This window comes from Pongo abelii, chromosome 10 (assembly GCF_028885655.2).
Source record: "Pongo abelii isolate AG06213 chromosome 10, NHGRI_mPonAbe1-v2.0_pri, whole genome shotgun sequence".
NCBI lineage: Eukaryota > Metazoa > Chordata > Mammalia > Primates > Hominidae > Pongo > Pongo abelii.
This window is the reverse complement of record NC_071995.2, coordinates 107,234,137-107,252,455: the sequence shown is the minus strand read 5'-3', so window position 1 is coordinate 107,252,455 and position 18,319 is coordinate 107,234,137. Positions and strand designations below refer to the sequence as shown.

Sequence of the window (18,319 nt, the reverse complement as noted above, 5' to 3'; positions counted from 1 at the left end):
TGTGGGGGTGACTGTGCGTTATACAATGTTTAGGGGCATCCCTGGCTTCTAGCCCTGAAATGCCAGTAGCAACTTCACCACCACAACCAAACATGACAACCAGAAATGTCTCTTAACATTGCCAAATGTCTCTTGATGGGCAGGATCCCTCCTTTGAGAGTCACTGTGCTCTAGTACAACATCTATCCAACAAAGGAGCTTGGAGAGGCAAATGGCTCAATGTGTTCTTTGCATCCCTTGTTAAATTTCAGAGCCTTCAGTGTTAGAGAGCTAGAACCAATAGAAAAATAATGTGAACTTATCTGTGGGTATTTGTCTGGCTTTTGGGTATGGACCCCTCAGAACTGGCAATCAAAGACCACCAAAAAATAAGAAATAAATGCCTCAACATTTGAGTAGCTCTTAAAATTCTTCAGTCTTAATATAAATGTACTTTTGCATTAGAACGTTTTCATATTCTTTGCCGTCTAGAGCCCTTAATAGATCATATTCTGGTTTTCAAGTCTCTCCTGAAAGGAAAGGGACATTTTAAACCCACTTAGAAGGACTATTTGAATTCTGAACTTCAAGCCTTCAGGGATTACATTTTCTTATTGTTTGATGGGAGAGATCTCTTCTGGAGGTATAGAGAAATTAAGAAAAATTTATGTGATTGTATCCTTCAAAATCCTAAAGAGTGAAAGTTTTGCTTCTCTTTCTTTCAAGGTTCTTTAGAAGATTGGGATATAGCTGTTCAGAAAACTGAAACCCGATTAGCTCGTGTCAATGAGCAGAGAATGAAGGTAATGACAATGTTTGAAGTCTTTGGCACCTCTGGTAGCTATTTTGGCTCAGTTTGGTATGGATGTTTCTTGTCAAGATGTTTTACATTTTCCTAAGTGTCTTTTACTCAGTATTAATTATAAAATATTTAGATCAATGCTTAAACCTGTCTTGTGTCATTTTTAGATTGTTCTAAAACATCAGCCCCAATATTAAGTACTTGCTTCATTTAGTGAGGGAATTTTGGCTCTAAAATTTACGAGAATTGATGAAAAAGAATAAAGAAGAGCCTCACTTAGCCTAGTGAGTGGAACATGAACACCCCAACTTATTTAGGGCTTCAGTTTTATGGATTTTTTTTTTTTTTTTTTTTGAGACGGAGTCTCGCTCTGTTGCCCAGGCTGGAATGCAGTGGTGTGATCTCGGCTCACTGCAAGCTCTGCCTCCCGGGTTCATGCCATTCTCCTGCCTCAGCCTCTCGGGTAGCTGGAACTACAGGTGCCCGCTACCACACCTAGCTAATTTTTTGTATTTTTTTAGTAGAGATGGGGTTTCACCATGTTAGCCAGGATGGTCTCAATCTCCTGACCTCGTGATCCACCCACCTCGGCCTCCCAAAGTGCTGGGATTACAGGCGTGAGCCACCGCACCCGGCCAGTTTTATGGATTTTTTTTCCCTTCCTTTTGGTGAGTAATGATTAGGGTGAGGAAATTGCTAATATAACAGAGACATCAGATCCAGAATTCCAAAGAACCTGAATGAGCCCTGGTGTGGAACAGCTGTGAGCCTGTCCACGTTTTTCTCCTGATCTCTGCTTTTCATTAGTAATGAATTTCCACTCCCTCTCCCCTTTCATGACAAATCAGTACAGTGAATGTAATTCCATTTCCAGCGATGCATCATCTTCCCACTTTTCTAGGCTGCAGAGAAGGAAGCAGCCCTTGTGCAGCAAGAAGAAGAAAAGGCTGAACAACGGAAAAGAGCCCGGGCCGAGAAGAAAGCGTTAAAAAAGAAGAAAAAGATCAGAGGCCCAGAGAAGCGCGGAGCAGATGAGGACGATGAGAAAGAGTGGGGTGATGATGAAGAAGGTAAGGAGCTCTTGAGAAATTGTGTTTTGAAACGTCTTAGAGAAGTTGCGAATACAGTACGAAGAACTTTCTTCCCTGAACCGTTGCCAGCTTGATACCCATTACCCTTTGATCACTGTTAGGGTGTATGTCTTGCAAACAAGGGGTCCTCTTCTCCATGACTAGAATGCAGCCATCAGAGCCGGGGTTAGCAATGAGCTATGGGTTCCCATTTGTCCTGATAATGTCCTTTGTAGTGAAGGGATCCGGTTCAGGATGCACTATTGTGTTTAGTTGTCCTGTCTCCTGGATCTCCTTCAGTCTGGAGCACTCCTCAGCTTTTTTTTTTTATTCTGATGACCTGCAGTCTTGGAAGGGGGCAGGCCAGTTGCTGTGTTGTGTCCCTCAGCCTGGGTGTGTCTGATGCTCCCTAAGCATTGGATTCTGCTCATGCATCTCGGGCAGGAATAGTGCACAAGTGCTCCTGTGGCCTGCCCATTGAGTCCCATCAGGTGGACTGTGATTCGCTTTGTTCCATTGCTGGTGATGACCCTTTTGATAATTATTTATGTTGATGCTCTACTTATCCCAGGTTTGGCTAGCAAGAGTTCCTTCACACAGGCTTCTATGTCCCTTTGACCTGTCCCCTTGTTCTTTGATCATTTCCTTACCTTCTAGCACATAATACTCAACGGTCATCTTGTACTTTCCATAACTCAGCCCTGGAATCCATCATTTCTCCAAGGTTCCTTTGAGTGATGAGTGGTATTTAGAAGGTGCTAGTTGTGCTCACTGCTGTTGGTTATTGTTCCCAGGCCTGAGTGGTTGAGGGTAGGGAGTGTGTGTGTGTGTGTGCACGCACGCGTGCATGTGTACACATATTTATGTCCATATTTACTTCTGTAACTATTTGTGTATACTGAAAGTCATGACTTCACACCAATACCTCCAGTTCCAGTCTAACACCACAGGGTTCCCCTTCATACTTGCAACGCCCTTCTCTCTCTTTTTAAAATTTATTTATTCATTTATTTTTGAGACAGAGTCTCGCTTTGTTGCCCAGGCTGGAGTGCAGTGGGGTGATCTTGGCTCACTTCAACCTCCGCCTCCCGGGTTCAAGTGATTCTTGTGCCTCAGCCTCCCAAGTAGCTGGGATTACAGGCACGCATCATCATACCTGGCTAATTTTTTGTATTTGTAGTAGAGATGGGGTTTCGCCATGTTGGCCAGGCTGGTCTTGAACTCGTGGCCTCAAGTGATCTGCCTGCCTCGGCCTCCCAAAGTGCTGGGATTACAGGTGTGAGCCACCGTGCCCAGCTGTGTCACGCCCTTCTCTGACCTTGAGAAACTTGGCTCCCTTTATCCTCAGCATCCTCACTTACTCCACCCGGCCCCTGTAGGTATGTAATCAACTTCCTGTCCCTGCCTCCCCTTCTCGTATGTGCCATCCCCACCCTGTTTGGTCTCCCACACCTGGGGCCAGGCATGGCCCTGCACGGACACCCTTGCCTCTTTCACTCAGGCTTCCAGATCTAGGCTGCTGGGTCCCTGTCACTGCCCCATGCCTGCCCGTCTTCTTCCTTCCATTCAGGCTCTAGCATCCTGCACCACTGCTGCAGCCCCCAGCCTGCACGGACCTGCCAGGCTTGGCCCTACTTTTTTTTTTTTTTTTTTGAGAGGGAGTCTCGCTCTGTCCCCCAGGCTGGAGTGCAGTTGCATGATCTCGGCTCACTGCAACCTCTGCCTCCTGGGTTCAAGTGATTCTCTTCCTTCAGCCTCCCGAGTAGCTGGGATTACAGTTCGCCAGCCACCACGCCCAGGTAATTTTTGTATTTTAGTAGAGACGGGGTTTCACCATGTTAGCCAGGCTGGTCTTGAACTCCTGACCTCAAGTGATCCTCCCGCCTTGGCCTCCCAAAATGCTGTTATTACAGGCATGAGACACTGCACCCGGCCTTGGCCTTGCTTTTAATGGTTCTGACTTAGTGGAATTTTCCAGCAGTGTTTCTTTCACCCTTGTAATTTCAGGGACGGGCAGCTCTGGGTCATATTTATTTCAGAGAGTCAGTCAAGGTAAAGAATTGTCTCTGGTGGCTGGGCGCAGTAGCTCATGCCTGTAATCCCAGCACTTTGGGAGGCTGAGGTAGGCGGATCACCTGAGGTCAGGGGTTCAAGATCAACCTGGCTAACATGGTGAAAACCTGCCTCTACTAAAAATACAAAAATTAGCTGGCTGTGGTGGCGGGCGCTTGTTTTCCCAGCTACTCGGGAGGCTGAGGCAGGAGAATCACTTGAGCCTGGGAGGCAGAGGTTGCAATGAGCAGAGATCATGCCGTTGCACTCCAGCCTGGGAGACAGAGCAAGACACTGTCTCAAAAACAAAACAAAACAAAACAAAAGAATTGTCTCTGGACTTGAAAGGACTCTGTATAGTTTCTTAATACAGATGTGTGAGCCAGAGAGAACTGGGAATGGAGTCATCCATCGTTGAGTTGACCTTGCTCGCACACCTTGTTTGGGCTTTCCTAAATGACTGAGGATGGCTCATTGCTCCACTGGCCTCCCAGTTTGGCAGAATAAGGCAAATGTGATGTGTGACCGCAGTGGTGTGTGATCAGGGCATGGCATGTGATCAGGACTGTGGGAGATAGCATTGTTAATACTGGTGGAGGCCAAAGAAGGCACTAGTGGGTCAACTTCGTACCAGGAAGACTGTGGGGGAAGAGATGCGGCATCCAGGGGGAAGACTGAGTGACTGTGGCAGCGAGAAGGGAAGGTCTGAGCTAGACAGGGAGCCAATGTTAGTACAGCCTGAAGGCACAGCACAGCCTGGCATTTTCTGTGAGCAGCAGATAATTGGGTTTGAACTCGGATGCATTGGAGAGGGATGGGGCAGTGGTCGAGGAGGCTGGAGTGGTAGGTGGGCCAGTCAGCTGGACCCAGCCCAGGGACACTCTTGAATACAGTAGCAGTGTGCAGGGCTTACGCTGCATTGGAAAGGCAGTGGGTGAACTGATGGGGAGGTCTGTTTGCCGGAGGCTGACGTCTGTTGAGCTTCAGTACTGGCCTTCTGGAGGCAGTGGTGAGGACAGACTGCAGTAGAAGATTGTGGTTAAGCTCTCTTAAGGACACAAGGCCATATTAAAAGTGTTTTAGAAACCACAGATCCTTTGTAGTGCTTTCCAAAATGTGCTCCCTGGGGCATGGGTATCAGTCACTAGGGTGCGTTTCCAGTGCAGATTCTCATGTCCTATCCCAACCCTGCTGATCTGGGCTTTGTAGGAGAGGGGCCCTGGAATTTGCCTTCTGAACTTTGAGATCCACTGGCCTTTTATATAATTAAGAGTGGACAATGGGGATTTATGTTATTACTTCCACTTGATTGAGCCCACTTACCTGAGTGTAATTGGGGCACAGAAAGTCGTGGGACAGGTCAGGCGGATCACAAAAGACTTCTCAGGGGTGGTGCTTGCCCCTCCGAGTCTGGCGAGGGAGTGAGTGTCACATGCAGCTGTCACAGCACTTTCACTTCACACCTCTGTTCAAGCTCCCTGAAGAGAAGTAACAGTTAACCATGGCTACTTTTCTTCTGAAAACCTGTAGAGCAGCCTTCCAAACGCAGAAGGGTCGAGAACAGCATCCCTGCAGCTGGAGAAACACAAAATGTAGAAGTAGCCCCAGGGCCCGCTGGGAAATGTGCTGCCGTAGATGTGGAGCCCCCTTCGAAGCAGAAGGAGAAGGCAGCCTCCCTGAAGAGGGACATGCCCAAGGTGCTGCATGACAGCAGCAAGGACAGCATCACCGTCTTTGTCAGCAACCTGCCCTACAGCATGCAGGAGCCGGACGCGAAGCTCAGGCCACTCTTCGAGGCCTGTGGGGAGGTGGTCCAGATCCGACCCATCTTCAGCAACCGTGGGGATTTCCGAGGCTACTGCTATGTGGAGTTTAAAGAAGAGAAATCAGCCCTTCAGGCACTGGAGATGGACCGGAAAAGCGTAGAAGGGAGGCCAATGTTTGTTTCCCCCTGTGTGGATAAGAGCAAAAACCCCGATTTTAAGGTAGGCTTATGGAAAAAAAAGAATGCCTTTCATCTGTGGTTGCTTTAGACAGGCACTTTCTTCCTGCAGCAGTGATATTTAGGATAGACATGGAAGTTTTACGTTCTGTTCGGATCTAAACTTCTTTGTGAGCCAAGGTCCATCCTGAGCCGGTTGACTGAGGTCTGACTCATGGCATGGCTCCTTCTTGCTGGGTGCTTAGTAATGACAAGGGACTGTGCTCAATGCTTTATGTATGTCAGCTCATTGACTCCTCATGAGACTCTGTGAATGGTTACTTTTATTCTTGCCGTTTTACAGAGGAAGACATGGAGGCCTGGAGAGGTTAAGTGACTCGCTCCAGTGGCCCCATTAACAAATTTCAGAGCATGGCTTGGCTCTAGTCTGCCTGGCTGGGCTGCTCATGGGGACAAGGCTGGTGTCAGAGGAGTCAGGTGAGCTGGGTCATGCCTCGAATCATAGTTTTTTTCTGTCTTCCTTCTTCCTATAGGTGTTCAGGTACAGCACTTCCCTAGAGAAACACAAGCTGTTCATCTCAGGCCTGCCTTTCTCCTGTACTAAAGAGGAACTAGAAGAAATCTGTAAGGCTCATGGCACCGTGAAGGACCTCAGGCTGGTCACCAACCGGGCTGGCAAACCAAAGGTCAGTCAGAGCAGATTGTGCCTTGTCTTCAAGGCTTGGGCAAACTTCGTTTGTGTAGCTGTTCGAAGATGATTTAACCTCTAGAATGGGTTCCTAGTTTGTCTGCTGAGAAACAAAAGTTAATTTCACAGAAAGATCTGCACACTTAGCTCTACTTATATTTGGAGTCAGATTAACCTGTTTGTAGTTAATTGTACTAAAAAGAATAAGGCACTTGGAAATAGATGATCATGAATTCACCACACTATGGCCCCTGGCTGTGGGGCTTAGGGGAAGCCCTGTGACCAGCAGCATACGGGCTTTGGGGTGGGCGCCCTCCTGCAGCCTTCTCCCTCTGTCCCTGGCCTCTTTTTCCCTGGGGCCTCCAGCCAGGCCCCTTGAGTCCCTTCATTGCAGTGCCTCTTCTCCTGTCTTTCCTTCTTGCCCCCTCAGTCTCCTGCTAAGTCCTTTTGTGCCCCATTTTGAGTAGTAAGTGGTGTCGTTACTGTCTACCACTGCCCACTCTCCCTCCCCTTTATCCAGGTTAATGGAGAGAGAAAGAGGATGAAATGAGGGAGCGGGTGAAGGCACAGAAACACGAGGGCTCACCTGGGCACCTGGGCTGCTGGCCCTGTGTCCCATCCACCTCTTGGTTTATTTGCTGGATTTATACTGGTCCATCTGTCTGTTTCCTTCTTTCTACTTCTGCAGCACGTACAAGGTGTACTGAACTTGGAAGGGTTATCTGAAGTTACAGTGCGTAGCAGCACTCGGGAAGGACAGTAGGGTGGGGAAATAAGCCTGTAGACAGAGGATGCAGCGGTGGGGAAGGTAACCTGTTGGTGGGTTTTTTGCTGTGGCCTGGTCTGCTGGTCTCCGGGAGGAAGCCCAGTGCCTGCCCTGCGGGAGGAGGTTGCATCCCCGGTCTGCGGGATCTGACTTGGTTCTGGATCTTGCCTCTTCCAGGGCCTGGCCTACGTGGAGTATGAAAATGAATCTCAGGCGTCACAGGCTGTGATGAAGATGGACGGCATGACTATCAAAGAGAACGTCATCAAAGTGGCAATCAGCAACCCTCCTCAGAGGAAAGTTCCAGAGAAGCCGGAGACCAGGAAGGCACCAGGTGGCCCCACGCTTTTGCCGCAGACATATGGAGCGTAAGTGCTAGCATGGTAGCCTAGTGCAAACTTTGTCCTGGCTGGCACCAGTTCATGGACCACGGGGGGATTAACCCGGGATGAATTAGCTTTCTGTTAGGACAGAAAAGCCAAGATGTGCTGTTCCATGTGGTGATCACTGGTTCCACTGGAGCAAGGCATCCAGAGCAGGATGCAAGCCTAGGCAGTGACCTCTGCCTGGTACTGGCCAATTTACACTTGTCATTTATTTCAGACAGAACTAAAGGCAGTGATTAGTTTAAAGTCCCCTTTGCCAGTTGGATCTGTGTGTTTAAAAAGAAATCTCATACCCATGTGTGTGCCAGTCTACAGCCCTAGCTATGATCCACATAAGCTGTGCTGTTCGCTGGTTTGGGATGAGGAGGAGATAGCAGAATTGCCGGGTGACTGGTGAGGTCTGAGAGGTGATAGTCACACTGATCCCCTCTGAGTGTGACTGGTGCTCAGGGTTGATCTTTGCCAAAACTGAACAAGGCCAAATCTGTTGAAGCAGTTTTTACTTCATAAACAGAATTAAGGAGGCAGGGATTATCTCATCCTCCTTTTTTTTCACCTTTTAACTTCTGGTTATATTAAAACTGTCTTGGCTTATTTTCACAAGTAAATGAGGGGCCACGAATTGTTGCTTCAAAAGGTCCATTCAGTGTTTGCTCTTTTAGGAGGGGGAAGGGAAGGACGCAGCTGTCTCTACTGCCTCGTGCCCTGCAGCGCCCAGGTGCTGCAGCTCCTCAGGCCGAGAACGGCCCTGCCGCGGCTCCAGCAGTTGCCGCCCCAGCAGCCACCGAGGCACCCAAGATGTCCAATGCCGATTTTGCCAAGCTGTTTCTGAGAAAGTGAACAGGACGCTGGGAGACAGGAAATGCCTTACTTCACTCTGGCCCGGCGGACCTCCCACCACCCAGCAGTGCACTGGGGATGGACAGTCCTAGTGTGCTGCCCGCTCGCAACCACAGATGGCTCCTCTGCTTTAGACAGAAAGGGGAAGGGGTTCTAAGTCAAGAGCCTTTCAGTGCTCCCTCATATTGAGGGCAGTGGCAGAAAAGTGACCACTCTGCAGGCTGGGCCCAGGATGTGGTGTCCTGAGATAGTTTTGTATCTTAAAGACTGAGGCACAGAAGCGAAACGAGAACACACTGTTTTTGAGACACAGTTGCCCAAATGTTTCTGGCCAGCTCCGGCCCCTTTTTGTATGACACTTCTCTTCCACCCTGCGCAGCACGTGTGCCCGTCATTCTTTTAATTTTAAAAGATGAAATGGCAGATGCTAGTAATTCACCAGAATGGCCTCTTGTGGGGGTGGGTCTGAGGGAAGTCAGCTAAAAAACATTTGCTGGAGTTTTGTTCAATGGGGCTGTGCATTTTTATATTATGTATTTGTAAATGACATGTCAGCCATTGTTTCATGTTTCCTAAAAGCAGAATATTTGCAACATTTGTTTTGTATAGGAATTATTTGTGCCACCTGCTGTGGACTGTTTTCTTTGCCTAGTGACTAGTGACCTGTGTTGTCTAAACATGAGTTTCAGCCCTTTGGTTTTGTTTAATACCATGTCAAATGCAAACTTCAGTTCTCCCCATTTAGCTTTATTAAACTGACGTTCTCTTCAAAACTTCTTGCTGAATGGTACTCAGATGTGCATTCACGTACAGATGTATTTTGAAGTGGGTGTACCTTGCTTTACCTAATAGATGTGTAAATAGAACTTTTGTAAGTCAAATCCCATTGTCACTTTGATTTAAATTATTTCAGCTGTGATGTGTCTTCAGTTTTCTACAATTCAGTTTATAGCAGTTTGACACTGGAGCTTTTGAGCTTTTTTACCTCACATCTTTTATCAAATAATATTTACTGCTTTGAAAACAGCATTGCCAGTTCAGTAGGGGAAACTTGCTTTATTAAGACACTCTGGAGAAAGACGTCAGGGAATCCTTGTATATGTCATGGGAATCAGCTCCTCATTTATCTGTTGTGTAAGTTTAAGTTTTTGTGCATCAGTTGGGTTTTCTATATTTTTTTAACTTAACATTTTTTAATATAACCGATTAAAAAGTAGACAGAACAGTAAAATAAACTCCTGTGTGCCTACCATTCAGCTTCCAGCATTCCTCAACTCCCAGCCCCTCTTCCTTCATGTCTGTTTCCCCTCCACCCTCTGTTATATTGAGGCATGTTCCAGATGTCATTGTGCTCATCCAGTAATGTTGTGGCAGGTGTCTCAGGAGGACTGAAAGGCCTTCACTCCTAGAAACATTAGTGGTAATCCCTTAATGTCATCAACTGTCCACTCAAATTTCCACCTTCCTTTAAATATCAGCTCTCCTCCCTGTAAATTATTGGTTGGTAAGCCTCTTAAGTCTTTTAAAATGTAGGTTCCCCTCCATCTCTTTTTTATACAAAACCAACTTTTTACTAGGCTTTACTTCTGAATTAAATTCAAGCGGTGGCTATTGACAGCAGCAAGAACCTTTGCTGTCCCACACGTTCCTCCTGCAGTGTTCTCTATGATGCTGCTTGGAAGGCTGTTCGACTGTTCAGCTGGTGTGATGATTTGGGTAGCTCAGAGGGAGCCCTCATGGTTGGGGACCTGACACATGAAGAGCCCTGAATATCACTATGGGTGAGTGTGGCCTTACTTTTTGCTGCTTCACATTAACGGTTTGGCTTTGCCTGCAGCCAGTATTCTGACCTTAATGTCATACTTGCAGATGTCAGCCCAGGCTTGTTACAGGGGCAAACCTTTTCAGGCTTGAACAGAACCCAGTGTAGGTTCCGGGTGTTGACTGTTCTAGAAATGGATTTCCAGGACCACATGAGTGGGTTGGTTTGTTTTCCCCAGAAAATCCAGAACTGATGATAAATAGAAATGTGAAAAACTACTTCAGTTACTTGACTCTTAGTAAAACAAAATCAGTAATTCATCCTTGTCCACCTAGGTAGGCGGTTTATCCAACTTCTGGGTCTCTTGCCCATGGAAATCACCATCTTGGATCGGTTGCTCTCCCAGAACAGTATCATGAATAGGGCTAAAGGTCAGAATACCCCCACTGCCCTTATGACAGATGGGAACATCTCCCAAATAAGACAGCAAAGTCTCAAGCATTCCTGTAATAAAATAACTTTATTAGAATCAGGAATTTGTTAAAATAATATCCTTCACGTATAGCTAAAGTGCAAATTCTCTTGCTCTATAGTAGAAGCAAGCACATCTGTCAGACCTCCTTGGTGTGCTTATAAAACCAAGACGAGAAGAGTTTTAAGAAGTACCTCTGGCAGCGTAAGAGTATGAAAACATATTTTATAAAGGTTTGAATAATTATCATTTGGAGCCATTTCATATATCATATATATCTTTTCACTTATTTTTCTTAACCTTTCAAAAACTACTCTGTGCTATTTATACAACTGAAGAACTGTATAGACTACTTTAGAGCAATGGCCTGATTACTGTCAGGAACGGAATTACCAAATCAAAGAGACAACACTGCATATTCGCCATCACTCACACACTGACAAAGTGCAGTACAGTGTTAGACATCATGGGCTCTGTCACTGGGAAAGGGACCCAGTGACTTCCACCACTCTGACTCTAAATAGCAGTAGTCATATTGGCACCTGTGCCATATGATTGAAAGAGAAGATTCTACTTCCATTGGATGACAGCTTGGAAACTCGGCCATATTACATAGAGCACTGCATCATTTCACAAGTTGCGAGAAAAATAAGGCCACTCCAAGGCAATCTCTTCTGCCTCCCAGGGGGATGGGACATGGGACAGTGCAAAGGCCGTGGAAGGTGGGGGTCCAGGCAGTAAGTAGATGAAACTCCAGGACCAAAGGGATGCAGCCTGGCCGTGGCTGAAGGTTTTTGCTCCGTTCAGTAGAAACTGGTGCTCTAATTCATTATCAAAAATGCTTACGTGGTGTCCACGTGGCACTTGTTTTCTCAGGTTAACATCTGCCTGCAGAAAACTCAGGCAGAGGGGTGAGGGCAGATGCCTACTAGCATAACACCTGGTTTGCAGCACGATACAGGTGGAATGACAAGCCCAGAGAATTTTAGACGAAAACATCTGGCCTGAGTTGCTACAAATGAAGTGCGAGAGAAACGCCGATACACAAAGAAAACCAAACTGCCCACCCACCATGTTTCCCCTTCCAACATACAGCTCTTTATGGCTACTCCCTATTCTTAATTAGAAAAATAGTCTCAATATGGGAAAAAAAAACAGCTGCTGGCACTAAAGTTTGCAAACTATGGCTCAAGAAGTCTTCCTGGAGGTAAGTAAGGAATGTCGGCATTCATTTTCTCTTCTATGAAGTTTGCTTGGAAGTTAGTCACCACTAATCTAAACCTTGAGAAAGTGAGCTTTCAACCATTTCTCTCAGCTGTGACTTGGGTCTGACTTCCCAGTTGCAGTCACAGAACCTCTCAGCCTGTTTCAGAGAAGCACTTGGAGGAGCTATGTCAGTGGCTCTGGGCCCTGTCCCACACCTCCTGGCCGCTCCTCCACCTTAGTGCAAATTCTGCTCCAGAACCTGTGTTCTGGTCACACGGTGGCACTGTTGCCCCTAAAGCGTGGCCACCAGCAAGACACAGCAGACACTGCACAACACTGACTAGCTTGCTCCAAAGAAGAAAATAAATAGCTTGGTTGAATTATAAGTTATTTTAGAGACAAGGCTTCATAACTTAGTTTTTTTGTTTTTTGTTTTTTTTAAACTAAAACATTTGGAGGTAAATGTTTCTCCTTTTGCTTTAGGAAGTGACTAGGTTTCTAGAAATAATGTTTCTTTTTCTTTTTTTCCTACCTCAGGACAGCCTTTGTCACTGAGGGAGGATTTCTAGGGTTAGGGCTTCACAGGAAGCGTCTCCTTGAACCCAGAGTGGTTGGGTTGGGCTTCTGGCAGTGCCACCGAGTACTCAGTTGTGGCAAAAAGCAGGGTGTCCAGGGTGGTCTCAGTACACTTGGCGATGAAGCGAATGAAAGGCCTCACGTCGCCCTCGTTGGCAGCTTCCAACACATGGTAGTACTCGGACCGCTGCTCCTTGCGGATGGTGATGGGCGGGTAGCCCGCCTGCATGAGGATGAGGTTCATGAGCAGACGGGAGGTCCTCCCGTTGCCATCAATGAAAGGGTGGATGTAAACGAGCTTATAATGGGCTAAGGCTGCAAACTCCACCGGGTGCAGGTTCATGGCATCCTCGGAGTTGAGCCACTGTACAAACTCCTGCATCTGCTTTTCCACATCCTGCGGATGGGGAGGGATGTGGTGTCCGACCAGGACCTGTGTCGTCCGAAACCTGCCGGCTTCCACGGGGTCCACGTAGCCCAGCACCCGCCTGTGGATCTCCAGCACATCGCTGATGGTGACAGAGCCGATGCGCGAAACCAGAGTCGTGTTGATGTACTTCATGGCCGCGTGCATGCCGATGACCTCGTTCTGCTCCTCCAGGCTCTTCCCGGGCACGGCGTAGCGGGTCTCCAGGATGTGCCTGATTTCCGAGAGGGTGAGGGTGTTGCCCTCGATGGCCACTGTGTGGTAGATGTGATGGTAGTAGGTCTCCTCCATGACCCTGCGCAGAGCCGAGTTCCCCTTGGGGATGGACATGACCTTCTTCACTTTGCTGTCAATGATGCTGAAATACCTCTGGTCGATCTCCTCCACGAGTGGCAGTGTCCGATCGCGGTTGACCAGTGCTTTCTCATGGTAGGGTGAGATGGTCAGTGCTCTGGTGTACAAGTAGTCCGCCTGGATGATGTCCTTGTCTTCTTCCGAGAAGATGCCAAACTCGGTGAGCGCGTCCACGAAGTCCGGGTCCATCTTGAGGGCATGCATGAAGAGCTTTTGGGCTTTTTCCCGCTTGCCCTGGCGCTTCATCTCCAGGGCCTGGTTCAGGGCGGCTCTGGCTTCCAACTTACCTGCTGGAAGAGAGCCAAAGAAGCGCTGTGAGGGAGGCTAGGGGGCAGAGGACATTCAGGGGGGCTGTCCCCTGTGCTGGTCTCCACGGGAAACCATGATGACCAGCCTGGGTCCCTGGCCTTGGGGAGCTTGTTCCAGCCGCATCGTGTGTACTCAACGTGCCCGATACCACTCTGTTCCTCCAGCCATGTGGTGGTAAGCCAGTCATTATCCGTGTGTCCCCAGAGCCACTCTGTATTCTGGGAGGCACCTCCTTGGCTTCCTAGCCTCCTACCTTCTGGACATAGAAAGTTCTAGGCATTTACTCCGCCTGGGCCCTCTCTCCTGGGCCTTTCCTGTTGGCCACAGCTCCCAATGTAGGCCCTCTCCTACATCTCCAGCCCGTCCTGTGCTGGTGACACAGGTTCCTGCCCCTGCAGGCCCAGAGGTGTTAACAACTCCCCACTCTTCCTAGACCCTGGGGGCTTCACCATCCCGGGACTGTTCTTTCACTCTTTTAACCCAGTGGTTTGATTGTGCGCCCCAGGGGACATTTGGTGACGTCTGGAGACCTGGTTAGTTGTCATAACTGAGGAGGTGGAGGGAGTGCTACAGGCATCTCATGGGGAGAGGCCAGGGATGCCACCACCATCTAACAATGCACATTCAGTCCCCACCACAGAGAACTGGTGGAGGTGGGGAGCCTGCTCTAGCCCTAGCCCTCCTGTCCTGGCCCCTCTCGGCCACCTGAGGATCAGCCCCACACATTCAACTTCCTTTAGTTCCTTGAATGCCCCCAGGCTCTCTTACGACAGTTATGTCAGTTATGACAACCTCTTGTCTCTGCCTGGAGTCTTTTTTCCTTGGATGCCCTTCACCTTGGATGACTCCTACTTAACAACTGGGTCCCAGCTCAGGTGTCACTTCCTCCAGGGAGCATTCCTGGTATGCTCCTACAGCCCTTTATGCTTCCCCATCACACTTGTGACACTGTCTCAGTCACGTCACCTTGTCTATACTAGGAGCTCAGGGCTGACTTGTTCACAATACCCCGACGCCTCGCATACAGGACACGACACACATTCTATGTCTGTCTGTCCAGTTAACAAGCATTGAGGAAGACGGCCAGTCTGTCTTACCTGGAGAGGCCTTGGTCTTGGCCACCAGCAGCGTTGAGCCCCTGGAGGTGATGCTGAGCTCCGTGGACGGGCTGGTGCACTTGGTGGCGGCATGCTGCGCCCTGTCCGGTTTGCTCCTGAGCAGGTAGAGGCCTTTGAGCACAGCCAAGCACTGCTCCTCCACAGCCCCCAGTGGCAGCAGCAGGGCCAGCAGGGACCCCAGCACCATGCTCAGCAGTGTCACCCAGAGGAAGCGGCCCCAGACCGAGACCCATTTCGGTTCAGTCACTGCCATCACTGAAGCCATTGGCATGAGCATCCTCTGGACTCAGGAGTGGGCCCTTTGCGCATGTCCACAGGCGGCTGAGAGACAGCAGGATCTGCAAGGAGCCAAGAGTCGCAGGAGAACGGTGTGACTTCAGCCGGGAAGATGGGTTTGGAGACTTCTGCTCTTTTAGCTCACTAGAGAGATGGGGTGGGGGCAAGTCAACGACTGGATCTCACTAGAGGAGGGGCCAGCCTAGAAGGACTGGTGCCACCTCCTGGGCAGTGTGAATGTGAAAATAACACTGCTGTGGTCCAACAATTAATGAGCACTTGCCATAATCCAGGCCGTGTGCTAAGCACCAAACGCCTCACATGGGTCACCTCCTGCAATCTTCAACGACTTGAGCTTCAACGACTCTCCAGGTGAGGGAACTGAGGTTCACAGAGGTGAAGCCCCTTGCCCAAAGTCTCGCCGGGAGCAAGTGACAGCCTTAGGACTTGAACTCAGGAACCCCACGGCTCTAAAGTGTCCCCCCTTGCCATATATCCCTGTGGCTTCTGACCACAAACACTGGATTTGTGGACCTAAGTCAAACATTTGGGGCACAAATGACTGACAGACACCCATGCAGATCAGCCACAGCAGTTCTGACGCCCAATCTTTGATAAGCACAATTGTTGGGTGGCCTCATTTATTGCCCTCACCCTGATATTCAGCCACAGCTCCCACAGTGCCCTTCCCCTCTCTGACCTTCCGTTTCTGGCCTGTCCAGAAGGGACCCCATCAAGAGGATGTGCAGTTCGAGCATCTCGAAAGGAACTCAGGCTGTGGGCCACAGTGCTTGACCTCAGTGACAACACGGCTTGTATGTGCTTGGGGCTGGCAGTGGGAGTGGAGGTGGGGCCAGGTATGCAAACACTATGCTAACAATAAGCACTTATTAAGCAACTATGGTGTGCTAGGTGCTGAGCAGTGTACTGGCCACGCATTGCCTCGTTTCACCCTCATGCCACCCGATGAAGGAAGAGCTACCCCTAGCTCCATTTTACAGACGAGGGAAACCAAGACACAGAGAGCATAAGTTAAATTCCAGAAGGCTCACAGGAGCTAAACAGAGGCATCCGGAAGGAAACCCCAGGGCCTCTGAGCCCGGTCCCCAGGTCTCGATTTCTACCTTATTACTAAGCAGGGCCTGCGCACCTGCTCCGGGCTAGTCCTCACCCGGGAATGACTGATGGATCACGGGGTTCGGAGTCTTATGGGGAGCCTGGCCCATTGCCACAGAACATGTGAAATGGCTTGGGGTGCGCTTTAATAGGGGTGCGCCTGGAGTGCTGCGCGGGTCCAGGGGTCTGGGCGGGCTTCCCGAGGGGACAGGCTCCTGGGCGGGGCGGTACAGGAAAGGGGGCAGTTCGCCGGTGCCAGGGGTGTGTGCGGGGAAGGAGTGCGTTCTGGGAGGCGCGAATCTCTCCCCCACACTTCCCTAGAAAGGGGGAACTGAGGCCCGGAGAGGGGAAGGGACCGGTCTGAGTCCCCTCCAAGACTGCAGAATCTCCCTTCCCGAACCCCGCCCAGGGCTCGGGGCTCCGTCGCACCCTTCCCGGCTCCGTCCTCTCGAGCCCCTAAGGCTTGCCCCCTTCTCACCGCGCGCAGCTGTCAGAACCCCAACCGCCTTCCCAGCGCTCCTAGCTCCGGGCCGCCGGCTCCCGGGTCCTCCTTCTCGACCGGCCTCTGGCCCCGCCCCCGGCGACTCGCCATTGAACCGCCCGCAGACCTCGTCGCGGCGGATTGGCTTTCCCCACTTGTCCTTCCCTCGCATTTCCGGGTTCCCGAGTCCGCGACGGCTTCCCGGGGAAAGACGCGCCGTGGGCCACTTCCATTGGTTGTCGCTTGCGTTTGTCTCGTTCATGTAGCAGCCAATAAGCAGCGGGAAGGGCGGGGCCTAGGCCACGGGCAGGAGGAGCAGGTGCTGGAAACCCGACGGGCGTGCGGATTTGGGGCACGCTAGGTGGCGGCCCCGGAAACTGGAAGTTCCACGGCGGTTCCTTCCTCGGGTTTCCTCGTCCCGGAGCCGCTGTCGTGTGCCTCATTTTTCCCGGTTGTGAAATGAAGATGCTGATGCTTTTCACCCCTTCACCCGGTTAGCCTCCTTGACTGCGCCGCCCCTGTTCTTAGCCTCCACCCCATGCTGCTGAGTTTGCCGCCTTCTTCTTTACTCTTTTCCTCTCTGCGTCTTTTCCTCCCTGACTTAAAAAACCTTTTTTTTTCTTTTAAAATACAGGGTCTCGTTGTGTCGCCCAGGCTGGAGTGCAGTGGAGCAACTGCAGCTCACTGCAGCCTCCACCTCCTGGGCTCAAGCAATCCTCCCACCTCAGCCTCCCGAGTAGCTGGGACTACAGGTGCATGCCACCATGCCCGGCGAATTTTCTTTTTCTTTCTTTTTTTTCCTCCCCTCCCCTCCCCGCCCTTCCCCTCTCCTTTCCTTTCCTCTTTCTTTCTTCTTTCTTTTTTTTGAGACGAAATCGCACTCTGTTGCCCAGACTGGAGGGAAGTGGTGCCATCTTGGCCCACTGCAACCTCCGCCTCCCAGGTTGAAGCGATTCTCCCGCCTCAGCCTCCCGAGTGGCTGGGATTACAGGCGCGCATCACCACGCCCGGCTAATTTTTGTATTTTTAGTAGGGATGGGGTTTCACCATGTTGGCCAGGCTGGTCTCGAACTCCTGACCTCAGAAGATTGCCTGCCTCGGCCTCCCAAAGTGCTGGGATTACAGGCGTGAGCCATTGCGCCCGACCTATTTCTGATTTTTTATTTTCTTTAGAGACAGGGTCTCTCTATTTCGCCCGGGCTGGTCTCGAACTCTTGACTTCAAGGTCTCCCTCCATCTTGGCTTCCCAAAGCGCTAAGATTACAGGCGCGAGCCACCCCCCTCGGTTCTCCCTGACTTTTTAATTTGTATCCTCTCCAGAAGGACCTGGCTAGTTCTTTTGGCTTCCCAGAGAGAAATGTTTTCCTTGAAGCAGAGAATGGAAACCTCCATCTTAATCCACATATACTGAAATTAAACATCTAGGGAGGTGCCCCAGCCCCAGAAACGCTAAGCATTTAGAAGTTAACAGTTCAGATTCTGGGGAGTCAGAGAGACCTGAGCTCAAATTCAGACTTTGCCATTTACTCTCTGTGTCACCTTGGGCACGTTACTCATAGCCTCACTTTCCCCACTTGTAAAATGGGGACAAACAGCCTACCTTGCTTTTGGCATCCAGTTCAGGATTTGCAGAAGGCTTGATGCTTCAAGATCTGACCTCCTCTGTGACGTGTATTGCTCTTGGAGGCAGGGCTAGG

General features: G+C 49.8%; 2 protein-coding genes and 1 long non-coding RNA gene across 13 annotated transcripts in view; 2 read left to right on the top strand and 1 right to left on the bottom strand.

Moving 5' to 3' along the window:
- SART3 (spliceosome associated factor 3, U4/U6 recycling protein) overlaps nucleotides 1–9,406 on the top strand; it is a 38,970-nt gene extending 29,564 nt beyond the window's left edge. Inside the window, exons 14-19 of one of the 2 annotated variants that reach the window (XM_009248194.4) lie at nucleotides 706–782; nucleotides 1,683–1,851; nucleotides 5,434–5,888; nucleotides 6,379–6,531; nucleotides 7,477–7,667; nucleotides 8,348–9,406. In XM_009248194.4, coding sequence (XP_009246469.2) covers nucleotides 706–782; nucleotides 1,683–1,851; nucleotides 5,434–5,888; nucleotides 6,379–6,531; nucleotides 7,477–7,667; nucleotides 8,348–8,525 — 1,223 coding nt within the window. In that variant the 3' untranslated portion in view covers nucleotides 8,526–9,406. 2 annotated transcript variants of the gene reach the window in all.
- A 1,382-nt stretch (nucleotides 9,407–10,788) lies between these two features.
- FICD (FIC domain protein adenylyltransferase) lies at nucleotides 10,789–16,810 on the bottom strand. Of its 9 annotated transcripts, none has more exons than XM_002823699.5 (3): nucleotides 16,620–16,810; nucleotides 14,729–15,087; nucleotides 10,789–13,612 (listed from the first exon to the last, which is right to left on the bottom strand). In XM_002823699.5, the coding sequence occupies exons 2-3, from the start codon at nucleotides 15,024–15,026 to the stop codon at nucleotides 12,537–12,539; spliced, it is 1,374 nt and encodes a 457-aa protein (XP_002823745.1). In that variant the 5' UTR covers nucleotides 15,027–15,087; nucleotides 16,620–16,810; the 3' UTR covers nucleotides 10,789–12,536. The 9 variants fall into 9 exon arrangements, with proteins under 9 accessions (XP_002823745.1, XP_009246472.1, XP_063568315.1 ...); XM_009248197.4 differs by having other exon boundaries at nucleotides 14,729–15,169; nucleotides 16,620–16,806; XM_063712245.1 differs by having other exon boundaries at nucleotides 10,789–13,609; nucleotides 14,729–15,169; nucleotides 16,620–16,770.
- Nucleotides 16,715–18,319, top strand: part of LOC103892127 (uncharacterized) — an 82,426-nt gene continuing 80,821 nt past the window's right edge. For both annotated transcript variants that reach the window (XR_008512131.2, XR_008512130.2), the window contains exon 1: nucleotides 16,715–17,115. This is a non-coding gene — a long non-coding RNA (uncharacterized LOC103892127). The remainder of the gene's footprint in view (nucleotides 17,116–18,319) is intronic.